Source organism: Dipodomys merriami, unplaced genomic scaffold (genome assembly GCF_024711535.1).
Source record: "Dipodomys merriami isolate MVZ:Mamm:240054 unplaced genomic scaffold, mDipMer1.0.p SCAF_2952, whole genome shotgun sequence".
NCBI lineage: Eukaryota > Metazoa > Chordata > Mammalia > Rodentia > Heteromyidae > Dipodomys > Dipodomys merriami.
Genome location: NW_027204440.1, coordinates 7,154 through 25,774, shown reverse-complemented (window position 1 = coordinate 25,774; position 18,621 = coordinate 7,154). Strand labels below are relative to the sequence as shown.

At 35.4% G+C, this 18,621-nt stretch overlaps 1 protein-coding gene across 1 annotated transcript; it reads left to right on the top strand.

Annotated features, from left to right (window-relative positions):
* The first annotated feature begins 641 nt into the window (after positions 1-641).
* Positions 642-18,352, top strand: LOC138839170 (gametocyte-specific factor 1-like). Its single transcript, XM_070038778.1, has 7 exons — positions 642-796; positions 1,936-1,974; positions 2,521-2,621; positions 13,187-13,313; positions 13,403-13,486; positions 13,856-13,919; positions 17,577-18,352. The coding sequence occupies exons 2-7, from the start codon at positions 1,965-1,967 to the stop codon at positions 17,599-17,601; spliced, it is 411 nt and encodes a 136-aa protein (XP_069894879.1). The 5' UTR covers positions 642-796; positions 1,936-1,964; the 3' UTR covers positions 17,602-18,352.
* Positions 18,353-18,621: the final 269 nt, after the last annotated feature.

The following is an 18,621-nucleotide window of genomic DNA, read 5'->3' as shown; positions in this document are numbered from 1 at the left end:
TACTTTTGTATAGCTTACTTTATGGTATTTAGTAACATGAATATTTGTATAAGTAAAAATACATATACATGAAGAAATTCATCTGGGAACCTGTTTCTCTCTTGCTGTTTTCATTTAATATTTGTGACTATTTGTTTTGAGAAATCCTAGAGTACATTACTCTTACTGTTCATGAACTTTAATAAAAAATGTGAATTAAACAATATGTACAAAAGTCAATCATATCTACAAGGAAGGCTAAAGAACGTTTTTGGCAGATGGTGATTGAGTTCTAGAAGGGGTCTTTTTGTGAAACTGTCGCTAATAAGAATATTGAGGAGTAAAGAAACTAAACAAGGAAAAAATAATACGGAAAGAATGACTTATTGTGGCTATATAGACCATAGTAAGTGTACAGATGTCTAGGCAGAACAATTTACATAGAACCAGTAGTTGATGTGTAGATCAAAAGTCTGACACATACATTCACATTATTGCTCTACTGAATACTTACACATTTCTATTAAACTGAATTGGAGTCCACAAAGCATACCAAAAAGAAATGGGACTTTGTCTTCCGGGTTCAAGCCGGAAGTCAGCACTTCCGTTGTCATATGCGGAAGTATGGCTGAGTTCCGTCAGTTGGTTAAACGGAAGTGAGATTTATGAGCTACATCACAATAGCGGTGGCCCCATGCAGAGAAGTCATTATACAGAAGTAGCTGTTGCTGTGGAAAACCTACGAGTAGGACATCGTCTGTCGTGAGGGGAAGAGATCCTGACTTGATTGGTGAATCCAGTTAACTGAAGGAGACAGGTAATAGTCCCTTGCCCTTTTTTCCTACTTTTACCTCTTAGACATGTAAATTATCATTTTCCCTCACGTATGTGACTGGGACATTTCTCGCTGACATCCCAAATGTAGTTCTTATAATTTTCTCTAATGAGGCAGTATTGTTTCATTGGTAAAATAATGAAAATTCTTTACTTCCTTAGACTTCAGAAAATACCTATTTTCATTCTGGGAATTTGAAATTTACTTTTATTCCCGTCACTTTTATGTGCGTCAAAGTAATCAGAGGTTTAATGTCTTCTGGCTCTGCTTCATGGCCACTAGACACTGTACTCCAGAAATTTACTACCTCTTGAACGACAGCACCCATCTCTAACTTTGACTCTAACGTGTCTCAATGATTTCTTTGCTTTGTGATACGTAACCTCTCTAAGAAGCAGTTATCTGAATAATAGTCCATACTGATCTTACAATCTGAATAGGAATAACGATATATCTATATCTATATAAGTGCATATTTTCAATAGGTATTAGATATTTGAAAGATGGAATATGGAATTTGTTAATTCAGACATCAATAATTTAGAAAACCTTTTCCACATTCGCTTAAAAGTTGTCATGATGCATCACCTCCGTTTTGGTATAATGAAGAAAAATGCCTGAAAAATATGAACTTTTTTGAGTTCAAAAGTTACACATTTCTGGGGCTGAGAAGGTGGTTTAGTGGTAGAGTGCTTGCCTTGCATGCATTAAGGCCCTGGCTTCGATTCCTCAGCACCACATGTACAAAAAGAAAGAAAAACGCTGGAAGTGGCGCTGTGGTTCAAGTGGTAGAGCGCTAGCCTTGAGCTGTAGAGCTGAGGGACAGCGCCCAGACCCAGAGTACAGGCCCCATGTCAGGACATCCCCCGCCTTCATCTCGTTCCCCCCCCTCCCCCCCCCCGCCAAAAAAGTTACACATTTCTATAGCTTGTTATAAGTGACCATGTTTTGTGAAGTAGACAGATATCAATATATTTCAAGTGTGTCTAGCAACAAAAATTATTAGAGATGAATAGGTTGTACCCAGTTTCTCATATCGCTGACAAAATCCCAACATTTAATACTTGTGGTTTTGAAGTATTTAGTCATGTTTTCTCTCAGAGAATTTTTCTCATCCTCAGGACTTGCTGATATTTATCTGACTGTCACAATGGAAAAAGGTAAAAATGTTTACGCATTTATTTGGGGGAATTATTTTTTTTTCTTGTTTGGAATCACAGAAAGTATATTGACAGGAACTGAGAGAATAGGATAGTAGGATTCGTCCTGATTGAATCTGAAACTTTAGACATTTTGATAATTATAACTTTGAATTTTGATGTGCTAGATTGAAAGGTGAAAAAGAATGTAAAATATTTGCACATTCTAGATGTAAATGTAAGACAGCAAATAAATCAGGGATGCTCAATGGATGTATGATTTCAGAAGATAAAACAAGCTAAGAGTTCCATTTGATTCCAATCAATACTTAGAATAAATTATAGAATCAATAACTAGAATAAATATTTTTCATAAAAAAATTAAGAACTATCTAATAGGAACTGACAGTACATCAGAAGTTAAATTCCAGAGTGATACTCTTTGTCATATTTTGAATTCCCCAAATAGGTATTCCAGATTAAGATAGAGTTAATAATGGAAACAACATTGAAGACTTGCATGTTCCCCAATATATTGATTTTCCCGAGGTATTTGTTCTCTTTCAGAGGAATCGGTGGATCCTGAGAGGTTATTGCAGTGTCCCTATGATAAAAATCACAAAATCAGATCATGCAGGTTCCCATACCATCTTGTGAAATGTAAAGAGGTAATGTTTCATTGGAACATGTTGATATTACATAATTTCTTTAGTTCATGGATAAATTTGAGTATTTTTATAATAAATTGTGGGAAATGTATGAGAAAATATGAGAGAGACTGTGGGCATAAATGTCATAGTGAGATTTTTGTATTTCTTCTGAAATCTCTGCAGCATGTAATGGAAAGGAAGACAATCATAGTCCAACTTGTTTATTTCTAGAGACGTATTTCTAGATCCCTATTCAAAGCAGAACAAAGGCAAGATCTTTTGTGTGGGCAATTATGTCAAACCGTGTGTGCCATATTTCACAAACATTAGAGGTGGTTGCCTTTTCCTCCCCATTGCCTAATGGCCAAAATGTAAATTAATGGTATTCTTAAACATTATTTCATTAAAACACCCACTGTATTATCATATGGCCTAGAATTCAGTTTGTATACTGTACTTTTCATGCCATGGTTATCAACAAAACATGGGAGATGCATTGTGTCTCTTTTCTATATTGAGGGTATTTATTACAAAATTTCTTTTCACCAAAAATTTCTTAATATGAAATGCTACAATAAGTTCCAGAGCTGTAGGAGAGGCATAGTTTCTGCTATTTTGTTTGCAAAGAAGACACATGTGATGACCCTCCATTTTGGATATTTTCAAATATATTGTGAATCACTTTATCTATGCATTTGTAAATTGCATATAAATAACCTATATTTGAGTAAACATAGGCCAAAATTGAGCACATATGTACGCTTCTAAACTTCCATATACAATTCATGGATCTTGGCACAGTTTCCTCATGAAAGAAATACTATTAACGTGAAAGTTTGATATCACTGTATCATTTTTTAATGCCATCCCAGGCAGGAGAGTCATAAACCTTCTTATCTCCCCGATCAAATGAGAATAGAAGAAGTGCTATGGTGAAAATTGTAGAAGTCTAGCCTGTGCAAAAGGATGCACTCGTTTTTTTTCCTTCCCCTCCCCAAATTAGATAAATGTATATACATGATGCAGTGCACTAGAATCAAATGCAGTGAACACAGGGGTTAGACCAGGGGGAGGAACACACCAAAGGAAAAAAATCACATTGTTCATAACAAATACCTTAAAAATTATAACAAGAATGAAAAACAAAAACAAAAAAAAAACACTTGTATCCCTATCTTATTGTTTATTTCATTTAACATCTTTTTAAATAAGGTTTTTATTATAAAATACTGTACAGTGGTTACAGTTACAGGAGGAAGATAATGAGTACTATTCTTATCAAGCATTTTTGCCTCCTCCTTTGACTTTCCCCTGCCATCCCTACCCCCGTCTCGAGAACTACATTCCCCTCCCACACTGCTTAAATTATAATGTTCATTTTTGACATAGTGTACTTTTAAAATAAATTTTACTGTGAAAACATGTACAGAGGGATTACAATTAATGAGTGTATTTTTATCCAAAATTGTTGCCTCGTCCTTTGTTTTTCCCCTACCATCCTGTCCCTCCCAACTCTTCAACTACACTCCCTTACCCCAATCCTCACCTCTGCTTAAATTGTAAAGTTCGTTTTTCAAAATAACGTCTTGTACATCTCATTGTTGCAATAGATCGATTTGTATCCCTATTTAAACATTTTGTTATTTCCCTTCCCCTCCCTAAATCATACTAACACCAAATACAGTGCAAACAGGGGTTATGCCATGGGGGAGGGACATACAAAACAAAAACAAAAATCCCATGGTCCCTTATAAATATGCTAGAAACAAGAGCAAGGAAGAAAAAAAAAACACCTATGTCACTATCTTGGGTTCATTTCAATTTATCATCTTATCTGACCTTTGCTGCTTGTCCCAGATATATACCAGTTATTGGTAATAAAGGAAACTATGAGACCTATGTTTCTTTGGGCCTGGCATACTTCACTTAATGTAATTTTTTCCAAGTCTTTCCATTTGCTAACAAATGGGGCCATGCCATTCTTTATGATGGAGGCATAGAATTCCATTGTGTATATATACTACATTTTTTTTGATCCATTCATCTACTGAGGAGCATCTGGGTGGGTTCCATATCTTAGTTATGGTAAATAATGCTGCAATGAACATAGTTGTACTTGTAGTTTTAGTATGGTCTCTTTTGTGAACATGTGGGTAAATGCCCAAAAGTGGGATTGCTGGGTCATAGGGGAACTCTGGGTGGAGTCTGGGGTGAGGAGGAATCTCAATGTTTTTTTGATTTGCATTTCTTTTATGGCTAGAGAGGTTGAGCATATCTTCATGTGTCTATTTGCCATTATTTTTTTTCCTTCAGAGAAGTTTCTTTTTCAGTCTTTAGTGCACTTACTTAATTGGCAGTTGTTTCTTTGAGGATTATTTGTTGTGGGATTTCATTTTTACAGTTTCAAGTATATTATATATATGAGACTCTTAGTGAAGATCTTTTCCCAATGCTTGGGCTTTCTATTGATCTTGCTTTGTATGTCCTTTGCCTTGCAGAACAGTGCAGCTTCATGCAACCCCATTTGTCCAAACTTTCTTTGAATTCTTGTGTTTCTGAGTCTCTATTAAAAAAATTTCGGCCTGGGCCAAGGTGACCAAAGGTTTCTCTTATTACATCCTGTAATGTTCGCAGGGTGTCTGCTTTTACTCCAAGGTCATTAATCCATTTGGAGTTGATTCTGTTGCAGGGTGATATATAAGGGTCTAGCTTTAGTTTTCTACAGGTGATTAGCCAATTTTGCCAGAACCATTTACTGAAAAAGCTATCCTTCCATTTCAGTTTTTTAGGTCCCTTATCAAAGATTCTGTGGCAATTGGTCTGTGGTTTTTGGGTATTCAATTCGATTCCATTGGTCCTCTTTTTGTGCCACTATCAAGCTGTTTTGACTACGATGGCTTTGTAGTAGAGTTTCAAATTTGGTATTGATATTCCTCCAGCACTGTTCTGTTAAGAATTGTTTTTGCTATTCATGGTTTCTTATTGTTCCATATAAAATATTGGATTATTTCTTCTAATTCCTTAAAGAATGAGGCTGGAATATTGATAGCTATCCCATTGAATTTATAGGTAGGTTTGGGAAGTATTCCCATTTCCACGATGTTGATCCTTCCAATCCAGGAACATGGGAGGATTTTCCCCATTCTAAGATCTATTTTGATTTTCTCTTTCAGATTTTTAATGTTTTCATCATAGATTTCTTTCACTTCTTTGGTTAATTCCTAGATATTTTATTTTTTGTGTGGCTACTAAGAATGGAGTTGCTTTCCTTATTTCAGCTGCTCTCTTCTCATTGTTGCCATACAGAAAAGTCATTGATTTTAAAGTTTAATTTTATAACCTGCTACTTTGCCAAAGTTTGAATCAGCTCAAGTAATTTGGGAGTGGAGTCCATGTGATTTCTCAAAATACAAGATCATGTCTTCTGCAAAGAAGGAGAGTTTTACTTCATTTTATCCAATTTGGATCCCCTTAGTATTTGCATCTTGTCTTATTGCTATAGTTAGTCATTCTAGCATTAAATTGAAGAAAAGTGGAGAGAGTGGGCATCCTTGTCTCCTTCCTGAAGTTAGAAGAAATGGCTTTAATTTTTCACCATTGAGAACAATAATGAGCCTTTATTGTTTTGAGGAATGTTCCATGGATTCCTAGATTTCCAGAGCCTTCATTATAAAGGTGTGTTGGATCTGGTCAAATGCTATTTGTGGATCTATTGAGATAACTATCCTTATCCTTGGTCTATTTTATGTGATGAATTATATTAATTGATTGGCATATATTGAACCAGCTAAGTATTCCTGAAATGAATGCTGATTGATCATCGTGTATGATTTTTGGATGAATTGTTGAAGTTGATTGACCAAAATTTTGTTGAGAAATTTTGCATCGATATTCATCAAAGAAATGGGTCCCTAGTTCTCTTTCTTTGATGAGTTCCTGCCTGGTTTTGAGATGAGGTTTATGATGGCTTCATAGAAAGAGTTTGGTAGTGTACATTCCCTTCCAAATTCATTGAAGAATTGGAGGAGTATTGGTGTAAATAGTCCTTTGAAGGCCTTGTAGAATTCTGCTGGAAATCTATTCAGTCCTGGGATTTTCCTACATGGGAGGTCTCTTATTGCTGTTTCTATTTCAGTGCTTGATATGGGCAGGTTAACATGTTTTAACTCATGTTGTTTTAGTTCCAGTATGTCGATATTTGCTAGGAGAATGTCCATTTTTGCCAAGTTCTCAAAGATAGTAGCATAACAGTTTGAGAAGTTTTCCCTTATAATGTTCTGAAACGTGATTGTTTCTGTGGTGATATTTCCATTCTCAACTCTGAGTTTATTTATTTAGGTGTGTTATCTTCTTTTTCTGAGATTTGCAAACGGTCTGTCAGTTTTGTTAATTTTTTCCGAAGAACAAACTGATTGTTTTATGGAGTGTTTCTATTGTTTTGTTTTGGGGTTTTTTTTGGATTCTAATTCATTTAATTCTGATTTAAGTTTTTTCTATCTACTGTATTGGGGTTTATCTTTCTGCTCTTTTTCAAGGAGTTTCATATGTCTCATTCAATTATTGGGTTTAGATCTCTCCAATTTGTTGATGTAAGAACTCAGAGCTATAAACATGAACATTTGAATTTCCTTTCTAATCTCTTCCATGAGCCACCGGTGGTTCAAGAGTGTGTTGTTCAGCCCCCATGTATTACCGGACTTTCTTTGGTGGCTTTTGGTGTTGAGTTCTTGTGGTCTGAGAGAATGCAGGGCATAATTTCAGTGTTTCTGAATCTGGAGAAGTTTGCTTTGTGACCTAAAATGGAGTCTGTTTTTGAAAAAGCACCATGTGCTTGAGAAAAATGTGAATTCTAGTGCTGGTGGGTGAAATATTCAGTAGATACCTTTTAAATTTAGTTGATCTATGCAGTTCTTTAGATTGGCAGTTTCTCTGTTGAGTTTTTGCCAAGTTGATATAGATAGGATAGATAGATAGATAGACAGATAGATAGATAGATAGATAGATAGATAGATAGATAGATAGATATATAGATAGATATAGATAGATAGATAGATAGATAGATAGATAGATAGATAGATAGATAGATAGATAGATAGATAGATAGATAGATGATAGATGGGATAGTGCTGTGTTAAAGTCCCCAGGAATTAATGTCTTTGGATCTATATGAGACTTGAGGGAAAGTAGTGTTTCTTGGATAAATTTGGTGCTCTGTTATTTGACGAATAGATATTTAGAATGTTAATATCCTCCTGAAGGAGAGATCTCTTAATTAGTATGTAGAACCTTCTTTATTGTTCCTCACTAATTTTAATTTGAAATCTATTTTATCGATATAAGTATTGAAATTTCCACCTGTTAATGGGGGCTCTTTGCTTGGTAGATTTTATTCCAGCCTTTCACTTTCAAAATATGTTTGGACTTATGGGCAAGGTGTGACTCCTGAAGGCAACAGATACAAGATTCCTGCTTTTTAATTCAACTACTCCTGGCACTGTGGCTGTGTGGTGAAGTACTTGCCTAGAATGCATGAAGCCCTGGGTTCAATTCTTCAGTACCACCTACCTGTAAATGCCAGAAATCGTGCTGTGGCTCAAACGGTAGAGAGATAACCTTTAGCAAAACAGCTCAGGAACAGTGCCTGGGCTCTGAGTTCAAGCCCCAGGACTAGCAAAAATAAATAAATAATTTTCTTTAATTCAACTACTTAGTTTATGTCCCTTAATTGGAGAGTTAAGTCCATTGATATTGAGAGTTAGGACTAAAAGGTGTTTGGTAGTTCCTGCCAAATTTTCCACCTTCTCGGGGGCTGCAATAACTGGGTTCTTCTTATTGTTCTTGGATTCTCAGTTTGGGTGCAGTTTCTTTAGACTTCATTTTGGTCTTGTTGGTTTTCTATGGGTAGTACATCTTTAAGTATCTTTTGTAGGGATGGTTTGGTTGAGATCTATTGTTTCACTTTTTCTTTGCTATGGGAGATTTTTAATTGACCTTTGGTTATGAAGGAGAGTTTGACTGGGTACAGTATTCTTGGTTGGTAGTTCTTTCATTTTAGGGCATGGAATACATAATTCCAGGCTCCTCTTGATTTAATTGTCTCTGCTGAGAAAGCTGAGGTTATTCTAATTGGGTCCCTTTATGGGTGATTTATCTTTTCTCCTTGATATCTTCAAGGAATTTCTCCTTGGTCTAAATTTTCTCCTTGGTCTCCTTGGTCTGTGCAGATTATTATGTGACAGTGGGATATCCTGTTCTGGTCTGGTCTATTTGGGGTTCTAAGTTTCTTGTATCTAAATAGGCCTATCTTTTTGCATGTTAGGGAAGTTCTCTGCTAGGATCCTGTTAAACAAATTTCTTAGACCATTAACTTCTGTCTCTAGGTGTTCCTCTACACCTATTGTCCTTAGATTAAATCTTCTGGTGGTGTCTTCCAAATATGGAATAGATCTATCATGTTTCTTGGATTCGTCTTGGTTAGTTGTGTGTTTTTCTCTCTGTTATCTAGGCTGTCTTCAATCCCTGAGATTCATTCTTCTGCATGGTGTAACCTACTGTCCAGTTTTTCTACTCTGTTTATATTGACTTTTCTTCTAATTGGTCGATTTTGGTGGCTTCCAATTCTCTGTTGCAGTTAAATTTTCGATCCTGTATGAACTTCTTTGCTTTCTTAATTTGGGGACACTGTTTATACTCAAAACACTTAGTTGATTGGTTATGGTTTTCTTGGACTTACATTCATCCTGTCGAGCTTCATTTAGTGTTCCCTTTGTAGTCTGCCTGCAATCCTTCAGTTGTTTGTTTATGGATTCCATGAATGCCTCTACTGATCTTTGTCTATTCTCATCCTGCTAATCCAATTCCTGTATTACTCTTTGATTAGCTTTCTCAAGCTCACACTTACTGTGTTTCTCTTTGGGTGTCCTCAGCCTGCTCACACAATTCCTGTCTTTCTCTTTGATGTTCTCAACTGTCCATGCCATTCCTTTCTCTTTGACTGTTCTCAGCCTGCTCATATAATTCCTGTATTATTATTTGACTGTTCCCAGCCTGCTCATGCAATTCCTGTGTTAAACTTTGAGTGGCTTTCTAACACTCTGGAGATTCCTGTAGTAATTCCTGGTTTGCTTCCTCTTGCTCCTTATCTTACCGAGTCCTTTGCAGGTTTTCAGTCTTTTCATTCACCACATTTATGGCAGTGATTGTAGAGCTTTTGGGGATCTCTCCTCTGTATTATTCATTAACTGTTTTGTCAGCTGATTATCATGAGTGGGATTTGAGATACCCGGAATTGCCATTTTTTGGGGGGTTTAGCGATTTTTCTGCCCATTTTGTATGAAAGTAACAATTTTCTTGCAGAGCACTATTTTAAGGCAAGCATCTTCCAAAGTCCTGTAGTTGCACAGTATCTACCAAAGTCCTGTAGTTGCACAGTCAAAATGGCTGCAGATACAATCTAGTTCAAGAGATACAATCTATTCAACATCAAACAACTATGGACTAAAGAACTAAGAAGACCAAAGAGAGATTCAGCAAACCAGAAATTATTAGGTTTAGGGATAATTGTGGGGAAAAATACAATTAGAGGGAAGTGGAGAGGTAAAAGGAGAGTGAGGTTAAAGGAATCCTAATCTCAGTGGGGAAATGGATTGGACAGAGTGAGAGCAGCGAGATTTAAAAAAAAAAAAAAAGAAAAATGGAAAAACAAAAATTTATATTTAAGAAATAATACAGTTCAAATTATGTAAGTATAAAGTAATGATATTGATAGAAAAAAAGAATAGGATGAGAGGACGGGAGAAATGAAAAGGAACATGAGTAACTAAAAAATAAAAATTCTTAAAATTGGAGTATGTGAAAGTTATATAGGTGTAAAGAGTTAAACACTACTATTAAAAAGTTAAGCTTAAGAGGTTGTGAATTGAGTAATAGATTTCTCGATTAAGTATGTACACGATGGGGGATAAGGTCTAATAATCGATGACAGATATATAGCTCATGATAAACAGAACATGTATATGTCTGGGAATAAGCAATTATGTTATGTAAAAAAGAAAGAGAAAAGAAGAAATAAAAAGGAAAAAAAAAGGTCCAAAATATAAAAAGAGATTACAAAAAAAAAAAAAAGCCCACAATCACACATATACAGCTAAAATACAAATTATGAGAGAAAAAATAATAGAAAACATTTTTTAAAAAATAAAAATAAAACATGGTAGAAAAAACAGTTCTGTGATTTTTTTTGAGTGGGAGGAAGATCTTGTATCTCCCTGTGTCCGTAACCAGGCTCCTAGTGGAGTCACTGGTCTGCTTCTGGTGTTTGTTTTTCCTGCTGTTTGATTGGTTTCTTAAGTTAGTTTGTTAGAGCAGGCAAAAAAATGCTCTGCATTGTCCAGGATTTTTTTTATTCTTTCCCCAAGCTTGTTCAGAGAGAGGGAGATCTGCTTTGAGTACCACACAAAAGGGAGATGGCTGTTTCCTCTAACGTGGAGTTGATATGATATGGCCAGGTTCTAGGTAGGGTTGAGACTTTTCAGCAATCAGTAGCTTTTCCCTGAGGGGCTAGCTCCTGAAAAACTCACAGAGCCAAACCTGGAGCCATTTTCATGGTTTATGTTTACTGAGTTTCAGTTGTTTGCTAGGCTGTTGTTGGGACTGCAGAATCTGTTTCTGTTTACCCAGTGAAGAAAGACAGTCTTCTGGGAGTGAAGCACCCTCTGCCTGGGCAGGCTGATTTTCATTTGAGGGGAAATGAGCTGGGCAGGACAGATCGGTTCCTGGGACTTGCTAAATGGCAGTTTTTGTATTCTTATAAGATCTGAGTTGGAGCTAGCTGCTTGGCAAGGCCTTTGTCAGTATCAAAGATGGAGATCTCTGGTGTGGGGGGGAGTGACAGCCTTCTCACAGGTTCTCTGAGAGAAGTGAATATGATGTCATGGTTGTCTTCATGCGAGACTCTTGGTTCCTGTGCAGTCCTTGGTCTGTGATCTTCAGGATGAAGATTTCTGCTCCTTTTCGGTTCTTACTGGTGGTGAGTAGAATCCACTGGCCCAAAGCATCTGGTGCCCATATTCCAGAACTTGTCTATTGGTATGATGGCCACGGCCACCATCTCCACCGCAGCCACTGCAGCTGCAGCTACCAGCAAGTGCTCAGATCTGTCTCCTGGCTGGACTTTCCCTCTCTGGCCAAACTCTCTGTACTGTGATGGCACAATAGGTGTGATTCTGTAGCCTAGGACTGGTCACTGGAACACTAAAACTGCTTTCTGTGTGAGAACTTGTTTATCCTCCAGCTTCTCTTCCACCATCTTCCTCAGGTCTTCTGACATACAGAGGTTATAACGGGGGGTGGAGGGTAGGTACATAAAAAGAAAAAAAAATCATGCAGTACCTTACAAATATATTACAACAATAGCAGGACAGAAAAAAAACACTTCTGTAGTTATCTTGGGGTTCATTTCTCTTATCATCTTCTCTGAACTTTTCTGCTTGTCTCAGACATATACTATTTATTAGAAAAAAGAAACTATGGGACTTATCCTTCTTGGGGCCTGTCTTACTCACTTAATATAATTTTTTTGTCTTTCCATTTCCTAACAAGGGCATTTCATTTTTCTGATGGTGTCATCGAGCAGTTTTGCCTCCGACTTTATTTTACCAATACCATCCCCTGCTTTCCACCTCCGCAACTACACACCACCCTTGCCTTAACCCTCCTTTTTAATTGTAAAGTTCATTTTTTATGATCCTATGTACATCGCTTTTGAACATTTCTGCTTGTCCTAAATATACACTAGTTATTCGAAATAAGGGAAACAATGGACCTATGTTTCTTTGGGCCTGGCTTACTTCAATCAATATAATATTTTCTGAGTCTTTCCATTTCCAAAATATTGAGCAATATCATTCTTTCTGATGGAGGTATACAATTCCATTTTGTATATATTCACCACATTTTCTTTTTTTTTTATTTTCTTTTTTTTTTAATTTTATTTTATTTTATTTGAGAACATACTGTACAGAGGGGCTACAATTACATAATGCATTCATCTACTGAGGAGCTTCTGGGGTTGTTCCAAACCTTAGCTATGGAAAATAATGGTGGTAGTTTTGGTCTGGTCTTGTAAGTGATCATTTGGGTAAATGCACAAAAGTGGGATTGTTGGGTAATACAGGAGCTTTATGTGGAGTCTTTTGAGGAACTCCATACTGCTTTGGCATACAGGTTGATCTATTTTAACAATGAAATATATGAGACACTATGTTGAAAATGAACTTTACAAATTTGGTGCGTGGCAAGTAGCAGTAGAAGGAAGGAGTTGGGTAGATGGGGAGGTAAGAGGTCTTAGGGGAAAAACACAGGAGGGAGTAACACTGCCTATAGGAAATGAACTCATTACCTTATTCATATAACTGTAATCCCTGTGTAAAATAACTTTACAATAAAAAATGTGTATTAAAAAAGGAAGTACTAGCACAGTACCTATACTGTGTTGTCAAGCCCGTGGTTGATATCCTGCACAAAGTAATCTAAAAAGAGAAAATTTGAATATGTTTCTTCATATTTAAACTTTTGTCATACAGAATCATCCTGATATTGCTGCCAAATTGGCTACTTGTCCCTTTAATGCTCGCCACCTGGTACCACGAGATCAACTCACTGAACATATTGCAACTTGTATGGACAAAACTTCTCTTGAAGATGATGTAGGTAAGCCTGATAATAAAACACAATCCAACTCAATGTAGGCCCTTTGCACCTGTATACTTCTGTGATGTTAGTTATCTCTTTGTTTGTAGATAACATCATATGGAACGAGAAACAATACAAGAGTTCTGAAAGTACATGGCAATATGTTTCCTCTGAGGAAGACTGGGATAAAGGTAAAAAGCTTGTTGAACTTTCTGTAATTTCCATTATTGAATCTCAACTTACTTTGTGCTGTTGTATGCTTTCTTCCTTTAGGAGTGAAATTAAAAATCTTTGTTCAACTTGGATTGTCTTGTATGCTAATATCAATAACATATATGATAATATGCATTCTTAACTGATTAAAAACCATGTCAAACATTTAAATGATATGTTTTTGCACATGGCTAAGGACTCATTCTTTTCAACCTTTATTATCCAGCTAAAAGTTTCTTGGAAGGCTCTTAAGGCCATCAACCTTGCTGTTTTTCTTTATCGATGTATAATGTTAGAGCCAATCTAAGCTAGCACCTCGATCAAGTATGTAATTCTCCCTTTGGCAGAATCCTTGGAAGATCCTAGCCCAAGTTTTGTTTGGGGCACAAGCAAATCATCTGGCAACAACAGGTAAAGAAAATAATTTTCTTGTGATGTCCTATTTTCTGATAAAATTCAAAGTAAAGAAATAGGATAAATGAATAAATGAATAACAAACTCTGTTCCATATACCCATATATTGTGCTCACTACAAATGAAGTTTGGATTGCTCTCTGTAATTGGTGGCAAAAGTCAAGTATAGTTTCACTAGGACCAATAAGATTGTAATCACCCAAATTACTTTAAATCAGAATTAGCTTATCTGAATGTTCTTCTCATTCTGTTATAATCAATTTAAATCCGGGAAGCCATACATAACAGTATTATGTTGGGCCAACCTTTTTATAACCATTTTCATGAATTCAGGATTCACTCATCACATCAATTATGATAGTGTAAATGGAAGTATCTTCCACTGGTAATTGATAAATGTACAGACTTACGGGTGGGTTACCATGTCTTCCTTCTGAAATTCATTAAAGAATATTATACGAATGTCTATCTGATTTAAATTTTCTCCACAAATTAGTATAAAATATTTGAGGAGATTCTTGAGATGATTTACAATTTGCACTTTGCAAAGATACGTATTAATACAATGTATTTAGAAGTATATTTTAGCAGCAACTCATACATGGATTTCATCTTTCACATTCCTGTATGAAGTATAAATATACATTGGTATGGTATAGATTGGAAATTCAAAATTAGCTGTGCAACTACAAAAGTTATGCTATCTCTTTGTGAGTAGTTATGACATTGTTGAAAGAATTTTAATTGCTAGAATGAACTTGTCCTTCTAGAGTCACAAAATAGATTATATTTTTGATTTTCTGGAATTTGAAAACATCAAGGCTCTCTGACATGGTAAGATGGCAAACACATTAAAAAGTGAAGAGTAATTGGCTTTTCTTGGAATTCTTCATGAGCCTTTATTTAATTTTGAATCATGTAATTAGTCTTGCTTGCCGATATGAGACCTCTTTCTTTTTATAACTGAGACAAAAGATTCTAGATGTATTGATAATGTTAAGAATTTTCTCATCTGATCAGTCTAGAAAAATTTAAAAAAAAAAAACGCATTCAACGTAAGACCAAGGAGAATTTATGTGAGCCTGTCACCACAGTCAGGCCTCATATATTCTTCCTGTGGAAAGGTAGTAAGCATACTAAGTATTTGTCTTCAATTGTCTGTTGTATGTCAAACATATTATAATATTATGTGAAGGATGAATTGGCAGTTTATATGGTAAAGATTTTGCTGAGGATGAGTAATAGTAATAGATAAATTCACCCTTTTATCTGATGATAATTTGCTAATTCATGAAGATTATAGCGAGGTCTAAAGCTCATCCTGTTTACAAACTGAACCTATTAATTTAGTGTTTGATCAACAGAATATATTGATTCTTTGTGTTAGGGTGTTTCTCATCCTCTGTCATGCAGAGGAAAATGAATATGTCTTGGGAAACAATTCTGAGGTAGAAAACCACACTTGAGCCAGGCCAGGTGATAATGTTAATTCTTGCATCTCACGTGTCTGACACATAAGGATGTAATTATAGATTAATGAAGTGAAAGATTTTTTTTCAGATTCATTTATGGAATTAATTCCTTCGAATTCGATAGTATAGAGAGCATTCTCCTTAAGGAAAACCATGGTTACTCATAGACCTGCCGTGTGCATGAATATTGGGAACAAAGACGCTCAAAAATCTTCAGCGCACTCTGGATAACAGAGAAAAGAAACCTGTTACAGGTTGCTTAGGGACCTATAAGAGGCTGATATCTGAGGATCAGATCTCAGGAATATTTGTCAAACTCTCATCAACAATTAACCATCTAAAAACTGGGAGTGTCTCTCTAGCTCAAGTGGTAGAACATTTGAGCTCTGAGGAGCTCAGGGACCATGCCCAAGCCCAAAGTTCAATCCCAATGACCAACAAGAACAATAACCAAAGACAGGAATGTAATGTAATATGCATCAACAATGTCCCATACTCCCTGGTATTTCCAAAATCTCTGAAGTTTTTCCTTCCACATAAGAGCCAGTTAGATTTTATTCACTCCCTACTCATAATATCATGTATTTTCTCTATGAATTTTAGAGTAATGTTTAATGGGGCAGTGATATTTCCTTACTTCATTGGTTATTAGAACACATAATTTGACCCAATGGGATTACTAATTCTCTTCCCTTATGCAAAAATGTCTTACTTATGGAATTATAATTTCTCTGGATCTAAACAGTAGATAAGAGTAAAGAACCTGAAAATTCATGAGAATCTGTGACAGTGTAGGAGACCAGGCTACATGTTGATTTGTCTCTTCAAGATTTATACAACCCTAGCTTTGCCATTATAGGCTCACACACACACACACACACACACACACACACACACACATATATATATATGCAAATATATATGTATATTTATATATATTTATATGTGTGTGTGAGCTGATTTATGTCTATAATCAGATATTTCTTTTACCTGTCCATTTGTAGATGCAAATTTTGTGTCTGTGTGTGTGCAAACTAAAATGGTGTACATTTTTTCCTACTCTGTTTCAACACCTATAAGTCGATGCTGGGCACATTACTATGTTTTGTGTAATTGAAAAGTGAGGGTATTTTTCCTGCCTTCAATTCTTGATTTTGCTCAGTCATGACAAAAATTAATAACAGGTTATCATGGATTTTTTCATGTGTCTTCGATTGATCCCTAAGCTCGATCCAAGTGATATTTTCCAAACGTTGGTATGTCCCTGGCATATATATAATTCTCATAACCATACATATTTGAGAAAGCAGTGTTAATGTAGGAAGGTTACCCTTAGTTAATGGAAATTTTCTATGTTCATTTTAAAGTCCAATGTTTCAGTCTTCATACTGAAAGGTGACATGCATATTTGTCTTAAAGGCTAATTATTTTTCTGAACTGCTGGATATATTTACCTGATACCACTCCAAAATGTCATTGTGACTTCACAATAGCATTTGTTTTGTCCACACAAAAAATGGAAAAGCCGTTTATTTGTTTGAGGCATAGAATATGTCTTGTAACTGTACCTGAAGGTATTTGTATTGTATCCCTTCATATTTTACTAACCTACCATAAAGCATGTATCTTTTGGTAGGATAGATCTCATAAAACAATCCCTCTTTGTGGTTTGTTTTTATGCATCCATTCACAAATATTGAAATTGAGTGGTAAGTTCATTGCAATAACATTATATAGTAAAACCACTATGGATTTTCTTCCTATTTTTCTGGATGCATGATACATCCATGGTTATATTACAAGAAATCTCGTTCAGAAACTGTGCCAAGATATGGCTGAGCCTGAATGGGTGACAGAGTAAATTTTGAAGAACTGGAAAATAATCGCTGAAGTATCAGATTGGCTAGCGTCATATTTCAAATGTGCAATGAAGTTTCAATGTGTTGAGGCAGAGAGTGTCCAAGTGTAATATGTGAGGCTTGTATACAACGATCAAATTTCAATGGAAAGGGACGTGGAAGTAAGCAAGAAATTTTTTGAAAATAGCTGATGATGTGCTCTCATTAGTTTTTGAATATCTCTCGAACTGCAAGTGAAGTTCTTGTTTATATGCAAAGTACAAATATATATATTCTAGTGTTCTCCACAGAAAGTAAAATAATATTTTTCTATTTCTTTGCAGGAAACATTCTATGAACAAACCATGAGTTCAAACCATTTCTCATTGTTTCATTTACATTTTACATTTATTAATATATTGTGATGCTCACTCAACCAAATGAATTCATTTTAACTTCTACTACCAATTCAATCTCTATTCACCTTTATCTTGAATACAGACGCAAAGCCGGGTGTTTATGTCCTTATTGGAATTCACCATGTCACTATCCACATAGACATGGTAATGTTGGAATATAGAAACTCCAATAATTACATCAAAATCTACATTTGTTTCCCAATAGAGAACAAATCATAATTCATTATTCATTGTTCTTACGTTTGCCTGTGAATATCATCTTCCATTTCATATATTGATATAATTGGATATATTGGTATAATGAATACATAAAAACTGTAATGGTATTAGTCCTCTTATAAAAATCTTATACCAAATATGTATTCCCATATAAAATGGCCATTAAAATTTCAAAGGGATTTTTCAATCAACATTCTGAAGTATAATTCTTACTATAAAGCTTCTCATCCATCTCATTGATTTCCAAGTATAATCTCATCTAAACAAGGATTCTGGGAGTTCTTTCCAAATATGTGGCAGAAAAGAACAGATAATGTATGTGTACACAAAATACCATTCAAAACTTATTCTTTTGAGGGGGCAAAGTGCAGTTTGTGAAGATAGCATGATTTTGTGCTAAAAATGTGTTTTTGTTTTGTTTTTTACGGCATGAGGATATGCAACATTGGCATTCTAAAATGTTCCAAGAAAGAGTGGACTGTATCTGTAGAGTGTAATAAAAACACTTTTATGGAACCATATTTCATGACTATGTTCATATTCAATTTGTGGGTAATTTTCCCCATATATATATGCCTCCACATACTTATAGTAGACTTGGCACTGTGGTCCAAAACATTCCTCATGCAAAATGGAATAATTTTTGAAGGATATTTTAGGAAGATCCACTTTGTAAAAATTGTTGTTAAGACTCCTATGCAAGACATAGAGTTGAATCTTTTGGGTACAGATGAGGAAGTTAAAGATGTGA

Bases quoted from the DNA above. Each gene is read 5' to 3' on its own strand.
- LOC138839170 (XM_070038778.1), top strand. The intron at 13,314-13,402 runs GTAAGCCTGATA...CTTTGTTTGTAG, and splicing joins TTCTCTTGAAGATGATGTAG to ATAACATCATATGGAACGAG. The intron at 13,487-13,855 runs GTAAAAAGCTTG...TCCCTTTGGCAG, and splicing joins TGAGGAAGACTGGGATAAAG to AATCCTTGGAAGATCCTAGC.